Raw genomic sequence first — 24,039 nt, 5'->3', positions numbered from 1 at the left:
GAGTCAGGTTCAATTGCTGGCAGCCAAAGAACTCTAATGGTATCCAAGGGGCATAGAATGCCTAAGAGATTGCTGTAGATAATTTACTTGTTTTTGGAAGGTGGTGTCTATATTTAGAATGATCTTTCCAGTTTTATATTTGAGTGCTAAAGCAATTTTATCCCAGAAGCTGAACAACTTGGCAACCCCAAGTTGACACCTTCACAAAATTAAAAAAACCCCAACTTAAACATTTCAATTTTGAAAAGAGAGATATATTAGGGAGCTGATAGCCCTGCTGCACTCAAATCTAGAGAGGGCGATAGATAAAATCAAAGTGATTGGGGATAAATAATGATTCTCAGATTCCTGTTCCCTCCACCAGTGGCAAGAAATGTGTCACAAAAAATTGCAAACACCCCTATGTTTCATGTTAGAAGGTAGTGTGACTTCCCCATTTCTCTATGGGTACTCTGCTGGGTTCTCTTTGTTTATGTGGGTGGTGGACAGACCAGAGACTGGAGACAGTCTATTCCACATTACTGTCCTCAGGTAAAAGCAGAGAGTGTAACTCTACCCTTAGAAAACTCTGGACTGAATTTTTTATGTCCCCGTAAGAGGTGATAGTGCTTTAGCTGCAGCTGTGGGATCTGGGGAATAACTTTCCCTTTGTACTAATCCAACCATCAGAACCATTTAAAATATATAATTTCCAACCTCAGCTGAGCCCTCAGTGCTGTTGAAAAGTTCCTTCATTCTAGGAAGCCCTCGCTACCAGTTCCCTCCCTGGCCCTAGTTCTTTTTCCCTTAATGTATCCTGGGCACCCAGCACTTGATACTGTTACCGTAGTATTTATTGAATAGGACTGACATTGTTTCTTTGCAAGTCTGTATCCCCTGATAGAATGGGAGCCCTTCAAAAAAGAAAGGGGTGGCATAGGGAGGGTGGGAGGGAGACGCAAGAGGGAGGGGATATGGGGATATATGTATACGTATACCTGATACACTTTGTTATACAGCAGAAACTAACACAACATTGTAAAGCAATTATACTCTAATAAAGATTTTTTTTAAAAAAAAAAGAAAGGAACTTTGTCTTACTCATCTTCACATTGTCCAGCACAATGTTTGGAGCAAATTGCCATGAATGCTTATTAAGTGAATAAATGCCTATTTCAGACTGAAGCCCATTGCAGATCTTATGGTAGCAAAAAGAACTAGAAGAGACTCTGAGGTCATTTGTGCAAACTGCGTCCTTTTCAGATGAGGCATCCTAGGCCCAGGGAAGTGAAGAGACTTCTCTGAGATCTCAAGGCCAGTAAGTGGCAGTGCTGAGACTAAACCCAGACTGTTAAACTCCAAAGATAAGCTCCTTTCACTTTTCTACTTTGCCTCTTGGAAGCTCCTCTAGAACCCCAATCTTAGGTAACCAACTCTCAAATGTGACAGGCAGTGCTATTCAGTCATTCTTTGCTTTCTGAGTATTTCTACTCCCTCAGGAAGAATTTCTTCATGAAACTAGGTAATTAAAGCTTTAGTTCTCACTGAGTTCTCCCCTGCCCCCTCATTCCTTTGGTGTGAGTTCATTGAACTGCTTAGATAATTACAGTTAATAGGAAACATACCTAGGAATCCAAAGTCATTAATCATTTAGGCCTTTGCTAATTATTTTTCTTTAAGATGTCTTTTTAACACGATTTTTCTGTAATGTGTATTTAAGATGATTTTTAAATAATTTACAATGCAGTGAGTTTTTCCATCTGAAACACATTTTATGTAATGATTGTTCTTCCCTTAACCAGACAGCACTCTTCCATTTACATATATTTTTGGAGTGTGCAGTTTGCAAATGAATAGATGATTTCCGTTGTAGAGAGGGAAGTCTGAGTAAAATCTAATTCTGGAAAAAAATTTACTTTGCATATATGAGCATTTACTTTTTTGTAACTGGTAATAATTATATATCATTATAAAGTAACAGAAGAAAGTTTGGAAATCTAATAGACTTTTACATGAAACACTAATTACATAGTTTTGTATATATTGTGAGCCTAAGCATGTTTATCCAAACATAACCAAAATTAGGATGCTTAATGAGACATCAGAATTGCCACATTGTAGCCAAACTCTGTTAAAATGAAATCATGTTGTAGATTAAAAGTACTAAAAGGAAGTCTTTATATGTAAGCAATATAAAATTAGGAGGGTGGATGTTATGCAAAGGCAATATGCATATTTAAAGCAAAGAGATGTGAAGATACTCAAATTGTATTCAAATGATATGAAAGGTGTATTTTTTTGTCTATAGATTCTTAATGAATTTCTTATGTAAATTGCCTGGTTTTTAGGTTATTTTCATTACTGGTTTACACTGGTTTTTCAGTTCACTCAGTAAAACTTTACTGGGTATTTGTTTTGTAAAAATCTGTCCCTGCAGGTGGTTTTGTATTATAAAACTAAAGCTGAAACCATTCTTGACATGTACAGCTCAGTCCAGGCTCCTGATAGAGCTAGTCGAATTGAGATATGTTAATACTATATCTTGGTAAATTTGCCTCAATAAGTCTTTATGGTTATCATGTGGCTCTGTACACAGTTATATGCAGGAAGAAAAGTAAAATACATTGTCAAACCACTAGCCTATGTGATCCTCAAGAACTAGAACTGAGTCTTAATTTTTCCATTTTTAGCACCTACACAGTACAGTGTCTAGCACATTGTAGGAGCTCAAGAAATCTTTCATAATCAAAGGCTCTGGGGTCCTTGGTTCTTCGAGAATCCTGTAGTTATTGCCTGTATTCTATCAGCAGATTCCAATGTCAAAACAGACGACTCTGTGGGCTAGTGTCTAGTAGGTGCTTGATAAATGTTGAATGAAAGAATCTATTGTTTTAATACATCCCGACTCATTGTCTCCATTGGCAGTTTGCCTTGCTATGTGGGGTATGTTATCAATTATTTATTCCTCAGAAACTTTCCACAAATTATCATCATCATTATAAATTCAAAAGAGGTAATGTAGTCAACTATGAATTATACATGTCTGGATTATCCATACTGCCTTTGATTTAAGCTCATATCAGTCCCTGGGAGCCAAATCCTGGTAAGCAGTCCATGGCCCTTTTGTGGGGTAAGCTTTCCCTTTCATGCCAGTTTGATGGCTTAGGGAAGTGGTTGGGACCCCCATGTCCCCTTGGGGCTTTCAGCATGTCTTTGGCCAGGGTCTGCTACCCAGCTGATTAGAATCTGCAGACCTACTCTTGGTTTCCATGTACTCAGGCTTCATGATGTCTGGCTGGCTTGGGGTGTTGGCTTTGACTTAGGTGGGAAATGGGAAAAATGTATCAAACCCTCATCTAATTGACTAGATTACACATAATTTTCTAGCTTAATAATTTGCAAATGGGCTATTGAAGTTTGCTGAACTCAAGCGATATGTGCAGAGTTGGGCCTTATTGGCAAGTCACAGCAGAGGTGTGGACCATGATGTTAACGTATAGTTGGACGGACAGACGGGAACTTGGTTCAGTGTGAATCTAGCACTGTCAACGAGGAGAGAAGCTTAGCCATTGGACCTCATATAGTTACCTAAAAAAGGAATGTCAGCCTGCAGCTGCATGATCTTGTCCCACTGGAACAGGTATATTAGCAGAGGGACTTTGATGATTATCATATGTATTAGTCCGAGACCGCCAAAGAACTAGAACCAATAAATAGGATATATTTACTATAAGGTATTGGCTCACATGATTATGGAGACTGAGGAGTTCCACCATCTGCCATCTGCGAGCTGGAGAACAGGAAAGCCGGTGGTATAATTCCAAGGCCTGAGAGCCAGAGAGCCAATAGTGTAGATTCCACTCCAGGTCTGAAGACCCGAGACCCAGGAGTGCCGAGGGCAGGAGAAGATCAGTGTCCCAGCTTAGTCAGGCAGAAAGCGAATTCCACCTTTCTTTTCCTTTTTTTTTTTTTTTTTGTATTATGACACTCAGTGAATTGGATGATGCCTCCCCACATTGGGGAGGGCCTTCTGCTTTACTGAGTTCACCAATTCAAATGCTAACCTCTTCTGGAAACACCCTCACAGACACACCCAGAAATAATGTTTATCCAGCTGTCTGGGGATCCCATGACCCAGTTAAGCTGACATATAATTAACTATGGATAATGATCCAAATTCTTTTTTTTTTTTTTTTTTTAACTCTACCCGCTAGACTTGGCTTGTCATGTGGCTTGACTCTAGGGGGAGAAGGTAGTGAATGGAGTTTGAATATTTGTTTAGTTCTGAATATTTGATAGACGTTTCCAAAGTGGGAGGGAGGGAGATGCAAGAGGGAAGAGATATGGGAACATATGTATATGTATAACTGATTCACTTTGTTATAAAGCAGAAACTAACACACCATTGTAAAGCAATTATACTCCAATAAAGATGTTTAAAAAAAAACAAACAACAAAAAAAGAAGTTTCCAAAGTAAGTTAACAAGTTGGTGTTTAGGTGTCTGCCCTGTCTCTAATACATTTTAGCTTGTCTGACTCCATCTTTGAGGGCCTGAGCAGCTCCAGGCACCAGCTAGCTAAGAGTCTCTGAGCCTTCAGTGTAGATGATCAAATCCTGGAACATGGAGCTAAAATAACTGACAAATTACTCAGCTACCTTCTGGGAGCCAGGCCTTATTAGAGGCACTGGGGCTAAAGTAGTGACCCAGGCATGCAAGGCCCCTGCTTTTAGGCCTGCTGTACATTCTGGTGGGGCTTATAGGAGTAAACCCTAAGTAGCCGAGGTAATTTCAGCCTAAGTCCAGGGCTCTGATGAGATAATATGATGGAGAGTGATTGTGGGGCTATTTTAGGAAGGGTGATGGGGGTCTAAGGTGACATGTGAGCTGAGACTGGGGTGACAGAAGGACCAGGCAAGCCGAGGCGGTGGTGTCGGGGCAGGAGACCCACAGAGAAGAGAACATACCAGAGAAAAGGCACGGCAGGTTCCAAGGCCATAAGGCGGAAGAAGCTCGGCATGTTGGAGGAGCAGAAAGAGGACCATTGGGACTGTAGTGTCATTGGTGGGGGGGGGGGGGTGATGGGAAGCCATTATTTAATTTTAAGCAAAAGAATTTAGAGAATTCATTCATATGCTTGGTGCTGAGGATACACTAGTGAATAAAACAGATTAAAAACCCTTGCCCTCGTGTTGCTTATGGACTGATTTGTGTTTCAGAAAGATCACTCTGGCTGCTGCCTGTAGAAGGGAATGTAGGGAAGCAAGAACAGAGGCAGGGAGACAGGCTGGGGGTGTCCAGAGCGGCTTGGATTAGGGAGTCAGGGTGGAGATGGGGAGAGGTGGATGGATTCTGGATCTGTCTTGGAGGTCAAGCTGATAGGACTTCCTGCATGTTGGCGTTAGAGAGACTTCTGTTTAGGACTTGGCAAGTGTTAGGGACGCATTGAATATCCAGGTGGAAATGCCAAGAAGGCAGTTGATATATGAGGCTGGAACTCTGGGGCGTTTTAAGTCCTAGTGTGAAGATTAAAAATCTGTGTAAGAAGATACTGTCTTATAAGGCCCTGCCCTACTGTAATTGGGCCCTTCTCCATGTGATATTGGAGTCACACTTTCATTTTCAAATCCTCACAAATCCAGGAAGAGTTGAAGAAGGAGAAGCATGGAGGGCTGTTTCTTCTTGGTCATCCCTAGGCACCCCTAGCCTATCTGGGTGGTGAGGTCCCCGGGTGTGGGTCCTCATCACCTTTGCATAAACGGCATGATAGAATGCTATGAGGCTCACACAGTGGTGCCATTTCCTACTCACACAGTGGTGCCATTTCTTTAAGGAATCTTCCTTAAAGATAGGCCCTATATTAGAAAAAATAAATGAAGACCTGGGACATCACTTTTTCAAGGGGGCCGGCCTCTTCTCTCTGCTCATGTGGGTTTAGGCCACGCACTTTCCACCCTGTAGTCTTACCTGCTGCAGCTGAGCTTCCTGAAGGCAGGCCTGGTGCACAGCACGTAGTAGGCCTACAGAAAAGAGTTTCTTGAATTGAATTGGCAATAATGGAGAGTTGATGATATACTTCAGTTTGTAACCTTTTTAAAGTAAACATATCATGATGATATATCGTCCCAAAATGACAAATTAGGAAATGTTTCTGGCTTTACAGAGGGATTGTTTTTCTAAGGCTTCATCATAGAATTCCTTTAAATAGTAACCTCTCTGATCTCCCTGTGCTGTATGTATATGTATAGCTGATTCACTTTGTTATAAAGCAGAAATTAACACACCATTGTAAAGCAATTGTACTCCAATAAAGATGTTAAAAAATAAGTAAATAAAATAAAGTGACATCCTTCAGATTAAAAAAAAAAATAGTAACCTCTCTAATGCCTTTTTTCGCATAACTTTTCAGTAATGTGAATATTGTGTTAAGTTCAGACACAATTCTTTTCTGTATTACTCAAAGAAAGCACTTCTAATATAATATCTTATTCATCTGCATAAGAATTCTGAAAGTTAAATGGGCTTTTCTTATTTCTAAGCAGTAAAACACACATACATATGCACACTTTTTTTTTTCTGGTTTTACAAGTAGTGTAAGCCCATTGTGGAAAATACAAAAAAGACGAATCAACCATAATCTAACCCTAGAGATAAGCAAGTCATTAATATTCTAGTATTATTTTTTATGTACCTTATACAGAGCTGGAATCATGCTGTGTATTTATTTTGTACCCGTTCTTTTTGCTTACTATTAAATTATACACATTTTCTCTTGTTTTTAAAAGCTCGCCATGAACCTCTTACTGGTGCATAATTACCATGCAGATACCTTGTAAAATACTTGGTATATGCGTCACACTATGAAGACATCTTTGTGCATTCGTTTTTGTCATTCATCTTATTATTTGCTTTATGATTAGTTTCAAGAACTAGAGTTACAGGGTCAAAGGTTATGAACATTATGAATATATTTTGAAGGATCATACTCTGGAAAAGTTGTATTGTGAAGGGCCAACTGTGCATTTTCTATTTTTGATATGCATTTTAATATTATAAATTTAAGGTATTTCCTTCTTTAATACATGGAAATGGTGTGATTTTAAAAGTTTTTTGTCCAAATTTTTTTTTTAATTAATTTATTTTATTTATTTATTTTTGGCTGTGTTGGGTCTTCGTTGCTGCATGCAGGCTTTCTCTAGTTGCGGCGAGTGGGAGCTACTCTTCATTGCGGTGCGCAGGCTTCTCGTTACGGTGGCTTCTCTTGTTGCGGAGCACGGGCTCTAGGCGTGCGGGCTTCAGTAATTGTGGCACACGGGCTCAGTAGTTGTGGCTTGCGGGCTCTAGAGCGCAGGCTCAGTAGTTGTGGCGCACGGGCATAGTTGCTCTGCAGCATGTGGGATCTTCCTGGACCAGGGCTCGAACCCGTGTCTCCTGCATTGGCAGGTGGATTCTTAACCACTGCGCCACCAGCAAGGACTAAAAGTTTTAATAATAGACTTTATCTGTTTAGAGCCTCTTTAGGTTCAGAGCAAAACTGAGCAGAAAGAGCAGGGTTCCCATATACGTACTCCCAGTCCCCACAAAGTTACAGCCTTCCCCACTATCCTTATCCGCAGCACAGTGGTGCATTATAGTGGTATGGTTTTTATTTCCTGTTTCTTTGCTTGTAGAAAGGTTGAACTTTTTAAAAAAATTTTGTCTTTTTTCAATGGTTATTTTCCACTTATCGTTTTATTTTTTTTATTTATCTATTTTTTGATGTGGACCATTTTTAAAGTCTTTATTGAATTTGTTACAATATTGCTTTTGTTTTTAATGTCTTTTTTTTTTTTTTTTTTTTGGCTGCACTGGGTCTTTGTTGCTGCGTGCAGGCTTTCTCTAGTTGCGGTGAGCGGGGGCTACTCTTTGTTGCAGTGCACAGGCTTCTCATTGCGGTGGCTTCTTTTGTTGCGGAGCGTGGGCTCTAGGCACGCGGGCTTCAGTAGTTGTGGCACACGGGCTTAGTTGCTCCGCGGCATGTGGGGTCTTCCCCGGGCCAGGGCTCGAATCCATGTCCCCTGCATTGGCAGGCAGATTCTTAACCACTGCGCCACCAGGGAAGTCCTATTGCTTCTGTTTTATGTTTTGGTTTTTTTGGCCGTGAGGCATGTGGGATCTTAGCCGAACCCGACCAGGTGATCGAACCCGCAGCCCCTGCATTGGAAGGCGAAGTCTTAACCACTGAACCGCCAGGGAAGTCCCAGAAAGGTTGAACCTTTTAAAAAATGTGTTGTTTAATTATTTTTAGCACCTGTTTGGTGAATTGCTCTTCATGGTCTTTGCGTAGTGATTTTTTTGACTGAGAAACAACTCAAATGAAACGATTGGTTGGAGCCTTTGTCATTTCTCCAGTGTCTAATGCAGTGTTTCTCCAGGAGTGGTCTGTGGACCATGACCATCTGCATCTCTGGGCCCATTCCCTCACTTTGATTCCCTGGGAGTGGGGCCCAGGAACCTGTGTGTTTAACAAGCCACTTGGGGATCCTTACATGCCCCAAAGATGGTTGAGGACCCACGGTCTTAAGCCTTATTATAAACAAAGATTTGAAGCATTATGTACAAAAAAATAAGTATTACTTTCTATTAACTGTGACAAATAAGCGTTATTTCCCATTAAAAGAGAAAGAGCTCCCCATTGCCTTCTCATCAGTGGGAGAGTGTCAGAACCAGATTAGTCAGATCTCAAGTTTTCTTGCAAGAGTGTGTTCCAATGACTAATGTTTTATCGTTCACAGGTGATTGTAACTGGTTTGCATTCTTCTATTCTGTTGAGCCGGTTCATTCAGAAAAAGCTGGAAACTACAGCAAATAACAGATAGGTCTACCAGTTCCAAATTCCTTCCAGTGAAATTTTTTTACTGTCACTGTCAGTATCACTCCGTCAATGGTGACTCCAGCCAGGTTTCCAATAAGGAAAACACAGAATCCTCACATCCCTCATTTCTGCTTTATACAAGGAAATTTGAAAATCCTAAAAAAATGTATATAAGTGTACTATTCTGCATATATGTTATACTTAAAAAATAGTTGATAGTCAAACTTCCCTGGCGGTCCAGTGGTTAAGACTCCACGCTTCCACTGCAGGGGGCACGGGTTCGATCCCTGGTTGGGGAACTAAGGTCCCGCATGCTGCACGGCGTGGCCAATAAATAAATCAATTAAATTTAAAAATATAGTTGATAGAAGGGAGCACAGAAACAATTTATGCAAGCATAAATCTATTGTCTAATAGGGCTTCCCCATTCATTTGCAAATTGGACTGCAAATTGACAGTATACCGGAAATCATCAAACTTCTAGAAATGGTAACAAGTAGCTACACGTGAATGTATCTTTAAACCTCTAGATTGGTGCAGGAGGTGATAGGAAGGTAGTGGCTTAGTGTGCCTTCTTCCCTATTCCCAGTTCCAGTGCCACCTTCCTGAACAGCTGGGATGGGCAGGCAGGAAGGCCTGGAGGAGCCAGCAGAGACCTGGCTGGGGAGAGCCTGGGAGAGAGGTCCTCGACGCCATGGTTGAGGAGTAAGAGAGAGAAGGCCAGTCTTACTGGTCTCCTGTCCTTACCTAGGTGGAGGCAGGCGAGGAGGGGCTGTAGAGATGGGCTGTGTCCCCAGTGGCTCCAGGCTGGGAGGGCTGCAGAGGGAAGGACACAGAGATGCTTCCTTCCGGCACCTCACCTGGACCCTGGCTCTGTGCTGTTATCGGCTGCACCTCCAGGTCATAAGCTCCTTCCATTACACCTAGGACTACGTACTTAATCTCACTCCAGTGAGCAGAGAACAAAAAGAAACACACTTAAGTGGGCCCGGCAGCCAGAGGGAGGAAGAATAAGCACAGCCCTTAGAACAGACCCAAATGAAATAGGAAACAGGTGGCCCTTGCATGAAAAATAATTAGGGTATGTTATGGCCTGAATGTTTGTGTCCCCTCCCCCAAATTCATATGTTTGAAGCTCTAACCCCCAATGTGATGGTATTTAGAGGTGGGGCCTTTGGGTGGTAACTAGGTTTAGGATGAGGTCATGGGGGTGGACCCTTATGATGGGATTAGTGCTCTTATAAGAAGAGAAAGAGAGACCAGAGCTTCCTCTTTCTGGCACGTGAGGACATGGTGAGAAGGCAACAGTCTGCAAGCTAGGAAGAGAGCCCTCATAGGACACGACCATGCTGGCACCTGGAGCTTAGAGTTCCTAGCCTTCAGAACTGCAAGAAAGAAATGTTTTTTGTTTATGAGTCGCTCAGTCTGTCGTATTTTGTTACAACAGCTCCAACTGAGTAATAAGACAGAGTGCTTAAGGAGATCCAGGTACAACATAAAATTTCTTCCTTGAACTTAAATTTTTAAAAGTCAGTAGATGAACTAGAGGCAAGGATGGTTACTTTTATGAATTGAATTAGTTACCCACAAGATAAAGCAGAAGAAGTGCTGAAACATCAGTGCCAGATACAAAGAGAGAGAAACCATGGGGGAAAAGATACAAGACTTAGAGGACAGATCCAGGACACCCAGCATGTGAATAATAGGAATTCCAGAAGGAGACAAAGAAACAGAGGGAAAAGAAAAAACAATAATTACATAGAAGAAGAAAATTTACCCAAGTTGAAAATAAATCTGAGACTACAATTTGAAGTGTTCAACGAGTTCGAGGTAGAATCGAATTTTTTTTTAAAAAATCCACAATTAGGTACATTCTGATAAAAATCCTGAACTCTAAAGATGGAAAACAAGCATCTAGGCATAAGGAGCCAAGGTGCTTTTAGAGGAAGAAGCATCAGACTTCCTGTCAGCTTCAAAGTTCACTGGGAGGAAAGGCCTTTAGGTCAAGAATTTCATACCCTTTCAGTTTATCACCCACCCTTCAGAGCGAGGGAGGAAGATAATAGACACGGCAGGGATCCAGAGAGTCTTTCATCCAAGTGCCTGGTCTGAGGAAAATGCTAGAGGAAAGACTCTAACCAAAACACAGTGACTATGCACAGAGACCCTAAGATAGGGAGAAATGAAGAGGAGAAGCACAAAGGTAATCGGTGATCCTTAGAAAAAGACCTGTCATTTCATGTAAATGGATATCGATAAATGCCTGGGCCTGGGTAACAGAGTGCTAAAAAAAGAAGAAGAAAAAAAAGATAATTGAGAAAGAAGGGCCATTCTACAAGCAAAATTCTAACTGTATCCCAACTAGGAGTATTGAGTTATTTTAGCAAAGCCTAGTTGGTGTGGGGAAAAGCAAGAGGGGGAGAAAAGTAAAAATCCTTCCACATAAGTCATCTGGGGTTGAAGGATGAAGGAGGGTGGGTGTGAATGTGCTAAATAAGTGTCTCGTTTGGAGGAGAGGGGTGCTGTGCAGGGATAGAGCCTGGAGTAGGTGCGTATATGGTTATAAATGTTGGGAAAGGGGAGGTAGCTGTTCATGGACTAGCAATAGCCAGAACATTCCCCAGTTAACAAGGGGAGAAAAGGCAATGAACGGTAAGCTGATTAAACCAGTCAAAATAGGGAAAAGGAGAAAGGAAACAACAACAAAAAGCACCGTAAATTGTAAATCTAAAGTGAGATGTAACAACAAGGTCCTACTGTGTAGCACAGGGAACTATATTCAATATTCTGTGACAAACCATAATGGGAAAGAATATGAAAAAGAATATATATATCTATATATAAAGAATATGTATATATATCTATAGATACATATATAGATATATATAATGTATAACTGAGTCACTTTGCTGCACAGAAGAAATTAACACAACATTGTTGTTTTTTTTTTTTAAAGGTGTTTTCGTAGATTAGCTAACTGAAATGCTACATTTGATTTATTTATTTTATTTATTTATTTATGGCTGTGTTGGGTCTTCGTGTCTGTGCGAGGGCTTTCTCTAGTTGTGGCAAGCGGGGGCCACTCTTCATCGCGGTGCGCGGGCCTCTCACTGTCGCGGCCTCTCTTGCTGCGGAGCACAGGCTCCAGACGTGCAGGCTCAGTAATTGTGGCTCACGGGCCCAGTTGCTCCGCGGCATGTGGGATCTTCCCAGACCAGGGCTCGAACCCGTGTCCCCCGCATTGGCAGGCAGATTCTCAACCACTGCGCCACCAGGGAAGCCCTAACACAACATTGTAAATCAACAACACTTCAATAAAATTTAAAAAAAAGAAAGTGAGATGGGAAGACGAATGAGAATATAAGGCAGCATAATGTCATGATTGAGAGCACAGTCTGTGGAGCCAAGCTCCTGGTGCAAATCCCAGCTCCCTCAGGTATTGACTGTGGCTTTGGGCAAGTTACTTGATCACTTAGAGATTTCACCACCTGTGAAATGGGGATAATAATAGTCCCTCCTTCATAGCGTTTTGTGAGAATTAAACCGGTTAACATACCTATAGCACTTAGAACAGTGTCTGGTGTATAATTAGACCAAGCAGATATTTGCTTTATTATTTATAAAGTATAGTAGCAATGTTAATATTAGGTAAGATGAAACTTAATATTACAAGCACTAAATCAGATAAAAAAGGTTATTATATAATGGCTATGGCCACTTTGATCATACATAAATCTGTATGTCCAAATAAAATGGCAGCTAAATATGTAAAGTAAACAGCATTAAAAATGTAAGGAGACCTTGATGAAAGTATCTTATGGTGTAAGAATTCATAACACCTCTTTCATAGTTGGAGTGATCTAATAGACAAAAATAAATAAGTCAGCAAACTCAATCTAATATGCAGTATTGAACCTTTTGTTCCTTGAATAGTTTTTTGCATGAAACTTTTGAAAAATCAGTCATGTGCCACAAAGCAAACCACAATACATTCAAAAAATTAAATATATTACAGATCATATTTTTGATCATAAGCCAGTACAATTAGAAATAAATAGTAAAAATGATAGAAAAAAAACTCCTTGAAAATGAAGAAATACAATTCTAAGTAATCTTTAGATACCTAGATATCCTTAGACCAAAGAGGAATTCAAAACTGAAATTAAAACAATAAAAAAGAAAACACTTCACACACAACCCATGGACACAGAAAATACTGTACTAAAAGGAAAATGTCTTCATTATTAAGCAAGAAATAGTTAAAATAAAGGAACTTGGTACTCATCTTTTAAAATAACAACAATAACAAAAAACAAAACAAAGAAAGCAAAAGAGAATAAATACTCAAGTTGACATCAGGCAAATTGGAAATTTTTAAAAAGTGGCTGAAAGGGAAACTATACGAGAAATCAAAAGCTTTCTCTTTGAAAAGAAGGAGGGACTTCCCTGGTGGCGCAGTGGTTAAGAATCCACCTGCCAGTGCAGGGAACATGGGTTCAAGCCCTGGTCTGGGAAGATCCCACATGCCATGGAGCAACTAAGCCCGTGCACCACAACTACTGAGCCTGTGTGCCACAACTACTGAAACCCGCGCACCTAGAGCCTGTGCTCCACAACAAGAGAAGCCACTACACTGTTGGTGAGAAGCAACCATACAGTGGCCTGTGTACTGCAACGAAGAGTAGCCCCAGCTTGCCGCAACTAGAGAAAGCCTGTGAGCAGCAACAAAGACCCAATGCGGCCAAATAAATAAATACATTTATTAAAAAAAAAAAAGAAGGAGAGAGTGTGATAATGGGGTGGGGGGAGTGTGGAGGACAGAATACAGGGAGAGGAGGAGGGAGGGGGAAAGGAAGCGGTGAGCAAAAGGGTAAGGAAATGTTCAAAGAAACGTCTGATGCAAACTTTTGCTTTTGAGGGGTCTCCTGTAACCTAGGACTTGGGTTTTCATATCTGTCTGTCTGTCCTTAGTGCTTCTGTCTCAGATTCTTTGCTGGTTTGGCAGGCAGCATTGCAGCGTGATTATGAGCTTGGATTCTCGAGCCAGGCTGCCTGGGTCAGTCCCAGCTAGCCACTTGCTCCCCAGGTGATGTTGGGTGTATCAGTTTAGCTGTTGGTGCCTCACTTCCTGGTCTATAACACAGGGGTCCTGAGAGTACCTCCCTCACAGGGTGCTGTGTGGATTTGTGCATGTCAGCGTGTATCGCAGCCCTGGGCGCCTCCCAGGACATGCTCAATAAACATCACAGATGCCCTCTTCATCTCCATCATTCCTTTGCAGATTTCCCAGGATGGATGCTCCACGAGTTCATGCTTTTGTGTTGGGTCATTTGATCTTCCAGTAGTTCTGCTTTCATTTAATGTCTTTTCTCTGAGACACATTCTACCATTCCAGTACTGTATAAATGTTGTTACGAATAGGTACTAGAAAGAATCATTAGCATTTTCTGTATTTACCATGTACTAGGCATTGTGCTAAGTGCTTTATATGCATTATCTTATGTAGTGTTCCCATAAAGTGGCCTTAAGAGTATAATCACCATTACTATCAACAGATGAGGAAAAGAAAGCTCAGAAAACTTTAGACACTTCCCCAGGATCACACAGGTGGAGGGACTGGAATTTGGACCTCTTTGTCTGATGCCCCTCTTCCCCCCCCCTTTTTCTTGATTTATTATTTCCCAGATTTAGGGATCGTTTGCCTAAAACAATAACTATTAAAAAGCACCCTGGAGCGGGGTAAGACCCCTGAACTGTGCTCCACGAGTCCAGGCTTATAGTCTCAGCTTTGCCTCTTCCTGCAGCGGGACCTCCATCAAGTCACCTGACATCTGAGTCTCAGTGTTTTTACTGGTAAATGCAGGGCCTTGGTCCAAGTGTCATCTCTGAGGTCTGTCTTCTAAGCCCCTGGTTCTCTATGTATATCAGGTGACTATTACAAAGGAGCCTCTTCTGAAAGGAGTTGAACATTCTTGTTTTTACCAAAAGCATAAAATGCTTCTGTGGCAGCATGTGAATTCCCAGATGACTCCATTAGTGTTTTTGTGTGTTGCTCAGGTACTCCAGGAGCAGATCCGCGCCCGGGACAACATTAGCTATGGAACAAATTCTGCCTTAAAGACTCTGGAGTTGCGGCAGCTCTCCGGCCTGGGAGATCTCCGGGGACGAGTGGCCAGGTAGGTGGTCAGACGTTTGCGCCTCTATGTATCAGGAGCGGTTTTTCATCAGCTGCATTTTAGTGGGGAATATATTCATGGAGCCCCAAAGCAAATCCTTTGCTTCTTCTAGTACATCCTCTCCTTTGCCCATAAAATGTAGCGGTGGCAGTTAGACCTTGTTTTGAGCAGCCCTGATTTCTTGTGCTTCTGTAGTTGGAGCTGTGTGTGCAGGAGTCGATGAGGGGAGGGCTCAGTGGACCTGAGTAATTTGCTGGGTTAATGTTATGTTTACTGAGCCCAGTAATACAGAGTTGGGACGTATAGTTTGTGTGTCTTTAAAATTTCACTTTTCTCGTCATTCATTTTTATTTTATTTTCTGAAAGTATTGGTCCATGGTAGACTGTACATTTGAAAAAGAAATCTTTCCCCTCAGGTAGGAGGAAGAGTGCTGTTCTAGGCACTCGCTACTGAAAGGGTTCCCCATGGACCAGTAAGTAGCGTCCCTGTCACCTGGGAGCTTGCTGGAAGTGCACAATCTCTAAAGCATTTGCAGGCCTCTTCTGCCCCCTGTTGCTGTTAAGGGTCAAGCACGAGTGTACACAGGAGCTGTGGAGATAATACGGGATTCAAATCATCCTGAGGCGAGAATGAAGGTGGCCTGCAAAGGGTGGGAGGGGGAAAAGGGGACCCACAGGATCCAAGGCCTCTTTGGGGTGTTAGGGGGTATTTGTGCAGACAACACATGAAGGGCCCTGAATATTTGGCCTGTGTATTTGGGTCCACTGGATGAACATCTGTCTCACAGCAGAGGGCTCCTGGTGCTACTCTTGTGTGATTTTCTGTCCTCATCTGGGTGAACTCCAGTCTCAGTATGGCCCTTGGTGAGAGATACCCCGTTGACCCCCTTACCTTTCTCTACCCTCTCACTGTACCTTTCAGCAGTAATCCACTGCTTGCTGTTCCCTGAATGGGCCATGCTCTCCTATATCTGTGCCTTTGCACACGCTGTTCTTGTACCTAGCATGCCTTTTCCCCTTCTTTTCTAACTTCTAGTCAGCCTTTAAAATTCAGCTTAAGTGTCGCCTCCTCCAGGAAGTCTTCCCAGGTACCCTGCTCTCTGTTCTATTGAGTCTCTCTGTTGTCTTGGGGTGGAGTACCGCATCTTTTATTTTTGTGCCCTCAGTGCATAGAACAGTCTCTGGAAAACAGTGGGTACTCAATAAATGTTTGTTTGGATGAATTAATGATTTGGAAAAATCACTGTAATCGGACTGAGAAAACTTGAATCTTTTCTGTGGAGATCAGCTGAAAAGAAACCCCGGCTCTGTTACACCTCTCGGAACTGTGAGGAGTTGAGGAGCTTCAGAGCTACAAGGCAGAGTAGGAACTTCAGGAGAACTTTGGAAATTTTCCTGGTCACTTGAGTTGCAGATGAAGATTAAGCGAGGCGATATATGTAAGAGGCTTAGTGTGTGCATGGGATGGAGTGACTATAGAGCAAATGGGACCTATTATTATCTCAGGAGCAGCAGCAGTGAAATTATCCTCATAATACTGGTTCTAATTACAAAATTTTGAAATACTTTCAGGAATTTTACATTTTTCTTCTGCAGTTTCTTACTAACTTCTCTACCCAGCTTGTTCTTTCTCTGTAACAAATGCTTTCACTCTGAAACAATTTTAAAAAAACGTGTTGGAAGCACCACATATTTTTGCTTTGTTTTGTGGCTATATTCATCTTTTTCCTGGAACGCTAATGAGACTTTGTTGAAACAAACTCATGTGAAATAAAAATTCCTTGGCAAAGTTTTGGTTTTCTTGCATTGATTATATCATGGTGTTGAAAGGGTATGAACTTTTACAGTGATAGTCTTAAATTACTAGGCTGCAATATTATTTCAGGTTTTATCTTATAGTGTTCATGGATCCATTGGTGAAGTAATTGATAGGAAACAGGTCCTGATTCCTCCCTGGAGATCCAGCTGGAAAGGGCAAAGGCAAATTCTCTATGGAGGGGACAGACACCCCTACCCCACTAAGCAGAACACATCCTAAACAGGACTGTCTCAGAGAGTTTCCTACCCCTCCCTAACGCAGAGCTCAGAGTTTAGCTTTCCTGCTCCTACTGAGACATTTGGTCCATTATTTGGCTTATCATCTTCATTTGTCCAAGACTCAGTGGCTTCATCCACTTTCCTCTGTGAGGTCTGTTTGGATGGTATCAGAGCCTTAGAGGAGAAATACCTGTGTACTGAGGCAGGTGTGCAAGTTCCCTCAGGGTAAGCAAGTCCCGGTGTAAAGAAAAAAATAGATAAATTGGATTTCATCAAGTTGAAATTTTTTGGCCATTATAAATAATGCTGTTTTGAACATTCACGTACAAGTTTGTATGGTCATATGTTTTCATTTCTCTTGGATGTGTATACCTAGGAGCATAGTTGTTGAGTAATATGGTAACTCTGTATTTTACCCTTTGAGGAACAGGATAGCCAGACTGTTTTCCAAAGTGGCTGCATCATTTTATGTTGCCAGCAGCAGCGTATGAGGCTCTGGTTTCTACACATCCTCTTCCACACGTGTTTTATGTCTTTTTGATTATAGCCAAGCTAGTGGGTGTGAAGTGGCATCTTGCTGTGGTTTTGATTTGCATTTCCCTAATAACTAAAGGTGGTGAACATCATTTAATGTACTTATTGGTCATCTGTATATCTTCTTTGGAGAACTGTTTATTCAGATCCTTTGCCCCTTCTCAAATTGAGGGTTTTTTTAATTATTGAGTTGTAGTAGTTCTTTATATAGGCTAGATACAATTGTCTTGTCAGATATCTTATTTGAAAAAAATTTCCCCCATTCTAAGGGTTTTCTTTTTATGTTCTTGATTGGGTCTGCTTGGTTCTCTAAAAAAAAAAATTCTCTCTCTTTATTGGTATTCTCTGCTTGATGAGACATTGTCATTATCTCTTCCTTTACTTTTTAAAGCAAGTTTCCTTTATTTCTTTAATCATCTATGTTTATAATGGCTGCCTTGAAGTTTTTGTCTTTTAAATTTGACCTCTGTGCTCTCTCACAGGCAGTTTCTTTTGCCTGCTTTTTCCCCTGTGTTTATTTCACATTTTCCTGTTTCTTTGTATGTCTTACAACTTTTGTTAAAAACTGGATGTTTGAAAAATCTACAAACAATAAATGCTGGAGAAGGTGTGGAGAAAAGGGAACCCTCTTGCACTGTTGATGGGAATGTAAATTGATACAGCCACTATGGAGAACAGTATGGAGGTTCCTTAAAAAACTAAAAATAGAACTACCATACGACCCAGCAATCCCACTACTGGGCATATACCCAGAGAAAACCATAATTCAAAAAAGACACATGCCCCCCAATGTTCATTGCAGCACTATTTACAATAGCCAGGTCATGGAAGCCACCTAAATGCCCATCGACAGACGAATGGATAAAGAGGATGTGGTACGTATATACAATGGAATATTACTCAGCCATAAAAAGAAACGAAATTGAGTTATTTGTAGTGAGGTGGATGGACCTAGAGTCTGTCATACAGAGTGAAGTAAGTCAGAAAGAGAAAAACAAATACCGTATGCTAACACATATATATGGAATCTAAGAAAAAAAAAAAAAGGTCATGAAGAACCTAGGGGCAAAATGGGAATAAAGACACAGACCTCCTAGAGAATGGACTTGAGGATATGGGGAGGGGGAAGGGTAAGCTGTGATAAAGTGAGAGAGTGGCATGGACATATATACACTTGCGAACGTAAAATAGATAGCTAGTGGGAAGCAGCCGCATAGCACAGGGAGATCAGCTCGGTGCTTTGTGACAACCTAGAGGGGTGGGATAGGGAGGGTGGGAGGGAGGGAGACACAAGAGGGAAGAGATATGGGAACATAGGTATATGTATAACTGATTCACTTTGTTATAAAGCAGAAACTAACACACCATTGTAAAGCAATTATGCTCCAATAAAGATGTTAAAAAAAAAGAAAAAGAAAAACTGGATGTTTGGGGCTTCCCTGGCAGTCCAGTGGTTAAGACTTCGTGCTTCCACTGCAGGGGGCACGGGTTTGATCCCTGGTCGGGGAACTAAGATCCTGCATGCCATGTGGCACGGCCAAAAAAAACTGGATGTTTTAGGTAGTATTTTGTAGCAATCCTGGATACCGATGCCCTCGGGCTTGTTTGTGTTGTTTGTTTGGTTAGTGACTTAGCTGGACCATTTTAGTCATGTCTGTTTCTCCTGCAATATGAAGCCTCTCGTGTTAGGACTGATGTCGGTCCTCAGAGACTGCACAGTCAGCCTGTGATGATAGTGGTTTTATCAAAGCTCTCTGTGACCATCTCTTCCCCTCATATTTTATAAAGCTGCCTGCCTATGTTGGTGTCACATCCAAATCTTAGGTTCCACTAATTCCTGGCAGATTGCTCTACTGTTTTGTTTCTTTTTTATTTTTATTTTTTTCTGTTTGCTTACTTTTTTTCTTCTTTCCAAACATATGCTTTTTAATTTTTTTATTGTATTATTACACAACCTAGTATCCCCAATATAATTCTTTTTTAAAAAATTGACGAATAGTTGATTTACCATATCATGCTAGTTTTAGGTGTACAGTACAGTGATATATATATATATATATATATTCTTTTTCAGATTCTTTTTCCTTATAGGTTATTACAAAATATTCAGTATAATTCCCTGTGCTATATAGTAGGTCCTTGTTGGTTATCTCTTTTATACATAGTAGTGTGCATATGTCCTGTTCTGCTGTTTTTGACAATGTCCTGGGATGTAAATTTCTATGTAGTCTGATTCAATTAAATTATCACCAGCACTTAAGGGCTTAATGATGTATACATACAATAATTATATATATAATTATTTATTATAATATGGAAGATGAGCAACTTAATGTTTTAAGTGTCATTGCCTTTTTTTTTTTTCAATTTACATTAGCTTTATTGCTGTTGATTGAAAGAGATCAAGCTGGTACTGGAGATATTTCATATGAATGTCATTCACTACAATTTAATAACTAGCAGAAAGCAAAACAAAGAAAACCCCAAAACCCAAAGCACTCTATCAGTGGTTATGCAGTGATGGGCACCTAGGAATTTAAGTTGATAGAGTTGTAAGATGTGTTTTTATATCATGAAACCTCTTGATAATGCCAATATTTTGTTAGGCCATGGATAACACCCATGTTGGAGGCTTAGATTATGATACAGTAGTCCCAAGGGAATACATTCCACGACTCCCAGTGGATGCCTGAGACCAAGGATAGCATTGAACCCTATATATATACTATGTTTTTTCCTATACATACATCCCTATGATAAAATTTAATTTATAAAGTAAGCAAAATAAGAGATTAACAATAATTAATAATAAAATAGAATAAATATAACAATTTACTATAACGAATGTTATGTGAATGTGGTCTCTCTCTCTCTCAAAATATCTTATTGTACTGTATTCACCTATGTAAGGTTACGAGATTATAAAATGCCGATGTGAAGAGATAAAGTAAGGTGAATGACGTAGGCATTATGTAAGTGTCATTGCCTTTTCAATGCCATATGCCACCATCTCATAAGCTGTAAGAGAAGATCTGCCTAAGCATGGTGCCCAAGTCATGTCTGTTGCTAGACCTTCGGGACTCTGTTCTGGACTTCTGACCACCTCCCTGCCATCATTGATCAGATAGCCAAGTGATAGAGTCATTCTGCCACCTGATGGCCACAACCAAGAACTGTACCTGGGAGATAACAGCTGCCCAAAGACCCGAAAAGGGAAAATTTGCAATGAGTGCATTATCGGTTCATCTATAATATAACTTCAGGATGAAACAGGACAACTGGTCAGATTCATTGCAAATTCTTGTTTAACTAAAGCAGCTGAGTCACACACGCAGCTATATGCGAGCCCCAAGGCTGCCTTTTATGAGTGTGTTTCTCGAAAAGAGAAGAATGATGTCTTTGATTCAATACTAGCTGAGAGAGTAATATTGCTTATCCTTTTTTCATATATATATATATATATATTTGAAATAATTTTAAACTTATAGAAAACTTTCAAGATTTACCAGTTGTTAGCATTTTACTTACTCTATCATTATTACAAGAAACTTACTCTATTATTCTTTCAAAAATAAATTTTTTCCTGAAACATTTGAGAATACATTGTTATTAACCTAAGAAAACCACAGTTGATTTCACTGTGTATATTTCCTGATGGGAGGCTTTGGTATCCCACCCTGCATCCCTCCCTGCATCCCCTGCCTACCCTGCCCTTGTACTTATAAAGGAACAGAAATGGTACATGCTTGTGATAAACAGTCAGAAATACTATGAAATACATGAAGTAGAAGAATGGAGGCTCACCAGCTCCTATCTCTGTTTTACTTCTTAGAGGTAATTAATGTTAACAGTTCAGTATCTGTCCTTTTAGACTTTTCTCATACATAATTATAAGATAATTTATCATTACAGTAATGTAATGATTTGCAGTGTAATAATTACCTAACAGTGGGATTTTAATTTTACAAAGTATTCTACATGCTATTCTGCCACTTGTTTCTACATAACAATATACTCTGGGCCTCCTTCTAGTATGCACACAGATCTGGCATACTTTTTAATTGGATAGAGAGTATTCTGCTATATGTATGTACCATATTTGAACATATTTAGCCACTCCTGTATTAATGGAAATTTATGTAGTAGTATTTGTGTTTCCAAGTGAGACAAAATATGGAAGCCAAGCTATAGCTAGTGCAAATCTGTGAGCCATGAGCTTCGGGATCATTCTGAGACCTTTTCAAGTAACTTCTTCAAACATAGTCTGTCCCTTGAACAGCTTTGTAAAGATGGTGAACTGGTCTGATGTAGTGATACCTGACAGTTTCTAGCCAATAAGCTTCTATTTGGATTGGAAAATAATACCTTTCTATAATATTTTTGTATTTCATGGTATGTTAAACCCTCAGATTTCCCCAAATATGATTTAAATAATGTTTTGCTTAAAAATTGTGAACTCAAAATTAAAAAGAAGGGTCTGTATTTGGTGGTGTTTTTAACCATCTTTTGTGGAGTGGGGATGATTTGTGAGGAGTAAATGAACTAATATATGTTATGTATCTTGTACAGTGCATGGTACGTAGTACTATTCCTTAGAGTCATTCATTTGCAAATATTTATTGAGCCCCTACTACATGCAAGGCAATGTGCTAGGCACTAGGGTTTTAGTGATGAAAAAGGCAGTTGTCCTTCTTTCTTAAGTGCAGCTTATATTCTTTCTAGCAGGAGAGAGAGACATTAAATGAATTATTGCAAAATAATTATTTTATTTCACTTATGATTCTGATTTGTAGATTGGGGGGGTTCTGTAGAAATGATATCATCTATAAATAATGACAATTTAATTTCTTCTTTTTCTGATCCTCATTTCCTTAGTCTCTTTTTCTTGTCATCTTGTACAGGCTAAAATCTTCAATACAGTTAAGTAGAAATTGTGGTAGTGGCATCTTTCTCTGGTTTTCAACTTTAATGAGAATACCTCCAGAGGTTTTCCATTTTTTGATAATAATCAAACATGGATTTATCAGATTCAGGATGTTTTCTTACATTCCAAATTTACTAAGAATCTTTATAATTTGTATTGAATTTTCTCAAATGTTTTTTGTATCTGTTCAAATCATCAGATAATTTTTCTCTCTTAATCTGTTAATGTAAATTTAGCAAGGTGGCTATACATATTAATGTACAAAGGTCAGTTTCCTTACTGTAAACCAATAGCAAACAACTAGAAAACATACTTAAAATGAAGATATCATTTAAAATAAAATCACAGAATGTGTAATAACTAGGCATAGATCTAACAAAAATTGTTCAAGACTTCTTGAAAATTTTTAAAAATTTGATTAAGAAATAATAAGAGGGGCTTCCCTGGTAGCACAGTGGTTGAGAATCCGCCTGACAATGCAGGGGACACAGATTCGATCCCTGGTCTGGGAAGATCTTACATGTCATGGAGCAACTAAGCCCGTGCGCCACAGCTACTGAACCTGCGTGCCACAGCTACTGAAGCCCGCACGCCTAGAGCCCGTGCTCCACAACAAGAGAAGCCACCACAGTGAGAAGCCCGCACACCGCAATGAAGAGTAGCCCCTGTGCGCGGCAACTAGAGAAAGCCTGTGTGCAGCAACAAAGACCCAACGCAGCCAAAAATAAATAAATAAAATAAATAAATTTATAAAAAAAGAAAAAAGAAATAATAATACATTAGTAAATAGAAATGGGTATTATATTCAAGGGTAGGAAATCTTAATATCTTTAAAAGTATCAGTTTTCACAAATTAATCTTTAGAATCAATGGAATTCCAATTAGAATTCAGAGTTTTACAGAGAAACTTGATAAGATGATCCTAATGTTTATATGTCAGGGTTTAGAGTAAAAAATATCCAGGACACTTCTGAAGATGACCAAGGAGGGGAGAATTGCCCTACCAGATGATAGCAAGACTTGTTATGAAACTACAGTAATTAAGATGGTATGTTGTTGGCTTAGGGATAGAGAAACTGAACAATGGAATAGGATAGAAAGTCCAGAAATCGAACCCCACATGTCTGGGACTTTGGTATATGTGATAGATGGCACAGCAGATCAGTGGAGAAAGGAGGGATTGTTCTGTAAATGGAGCTAGAAAATTTATTATCCATATCAAAAAAGATCCTTTTATTCCTGCCTCACACCAGATACAAAATTCACTCCAGATGAGTAAAGGACTTAAATGCTAAACATAAGACTTAAAACTTTCAATAGAAATATATAGATGGATATCTTTTAGGCCAGCAGTCTCCAACCTTTTTGGCACCAGGGACCAGTTTTGTGGAAGACAGTTTTTCCATGGACCGGGGTGGGGGAGGGATGGTTTTGGGATGATTCAAGCACATTACATTTATTGTGCAATTTATTTCTATTATTATTACATTGTAATGTATAATGAAATAATTATACAACTCACCATAATGCAGAACC

The 24,039-nt window shown here is 40.0% G+C and overlaps 1 protein-coding gene across 9 annotated transcripts in view; it reads left to right on the top strand.

Moving 5' to 3' along the window:
• The window catches only part of FAM81A (family with sequence similarity 81 member A), a 122,863-nt gene that overhangs the window by 77,613 nt on the left and 21,211 nt on the right, over positions 1–24,039 (top strand). For all 9 annotated transcript variants that reach the window (XM_061180253.1, XM_061180259.1, XM_061180257.1 and 6 more), the window contains exon 4: positions 14,890–15,008. In XM_061180253.1, the coding sequence (XP_061036236.1) occupies positions 14,890–15,008 (119 nt within the window). The remainder of the gene's footprint in view (positions 1–14,889; positions 15,009–24,039) is intronic.

Source organism: Eubalaena glacialis, chromosome 2, assembly GCF_028564815.1.
Source record: "Eubalaena glacialis isolate mEubGla1 chromosome 2, mEubGla1.1.hap2.+ XY, whole genome shotgun sequence".
Lineage (NCBI taxonomy): Eukaryota > Metazoa > Chordata > Mammalia > Artiodactyla > Balaenidae > Eubalaena > Eubalaena glacialis.
The sequence above is the reverse complement of the archived record's forward strand: the minus strand, read 5'-3'. Positions and strand labels throughout refer to the sequence as shown.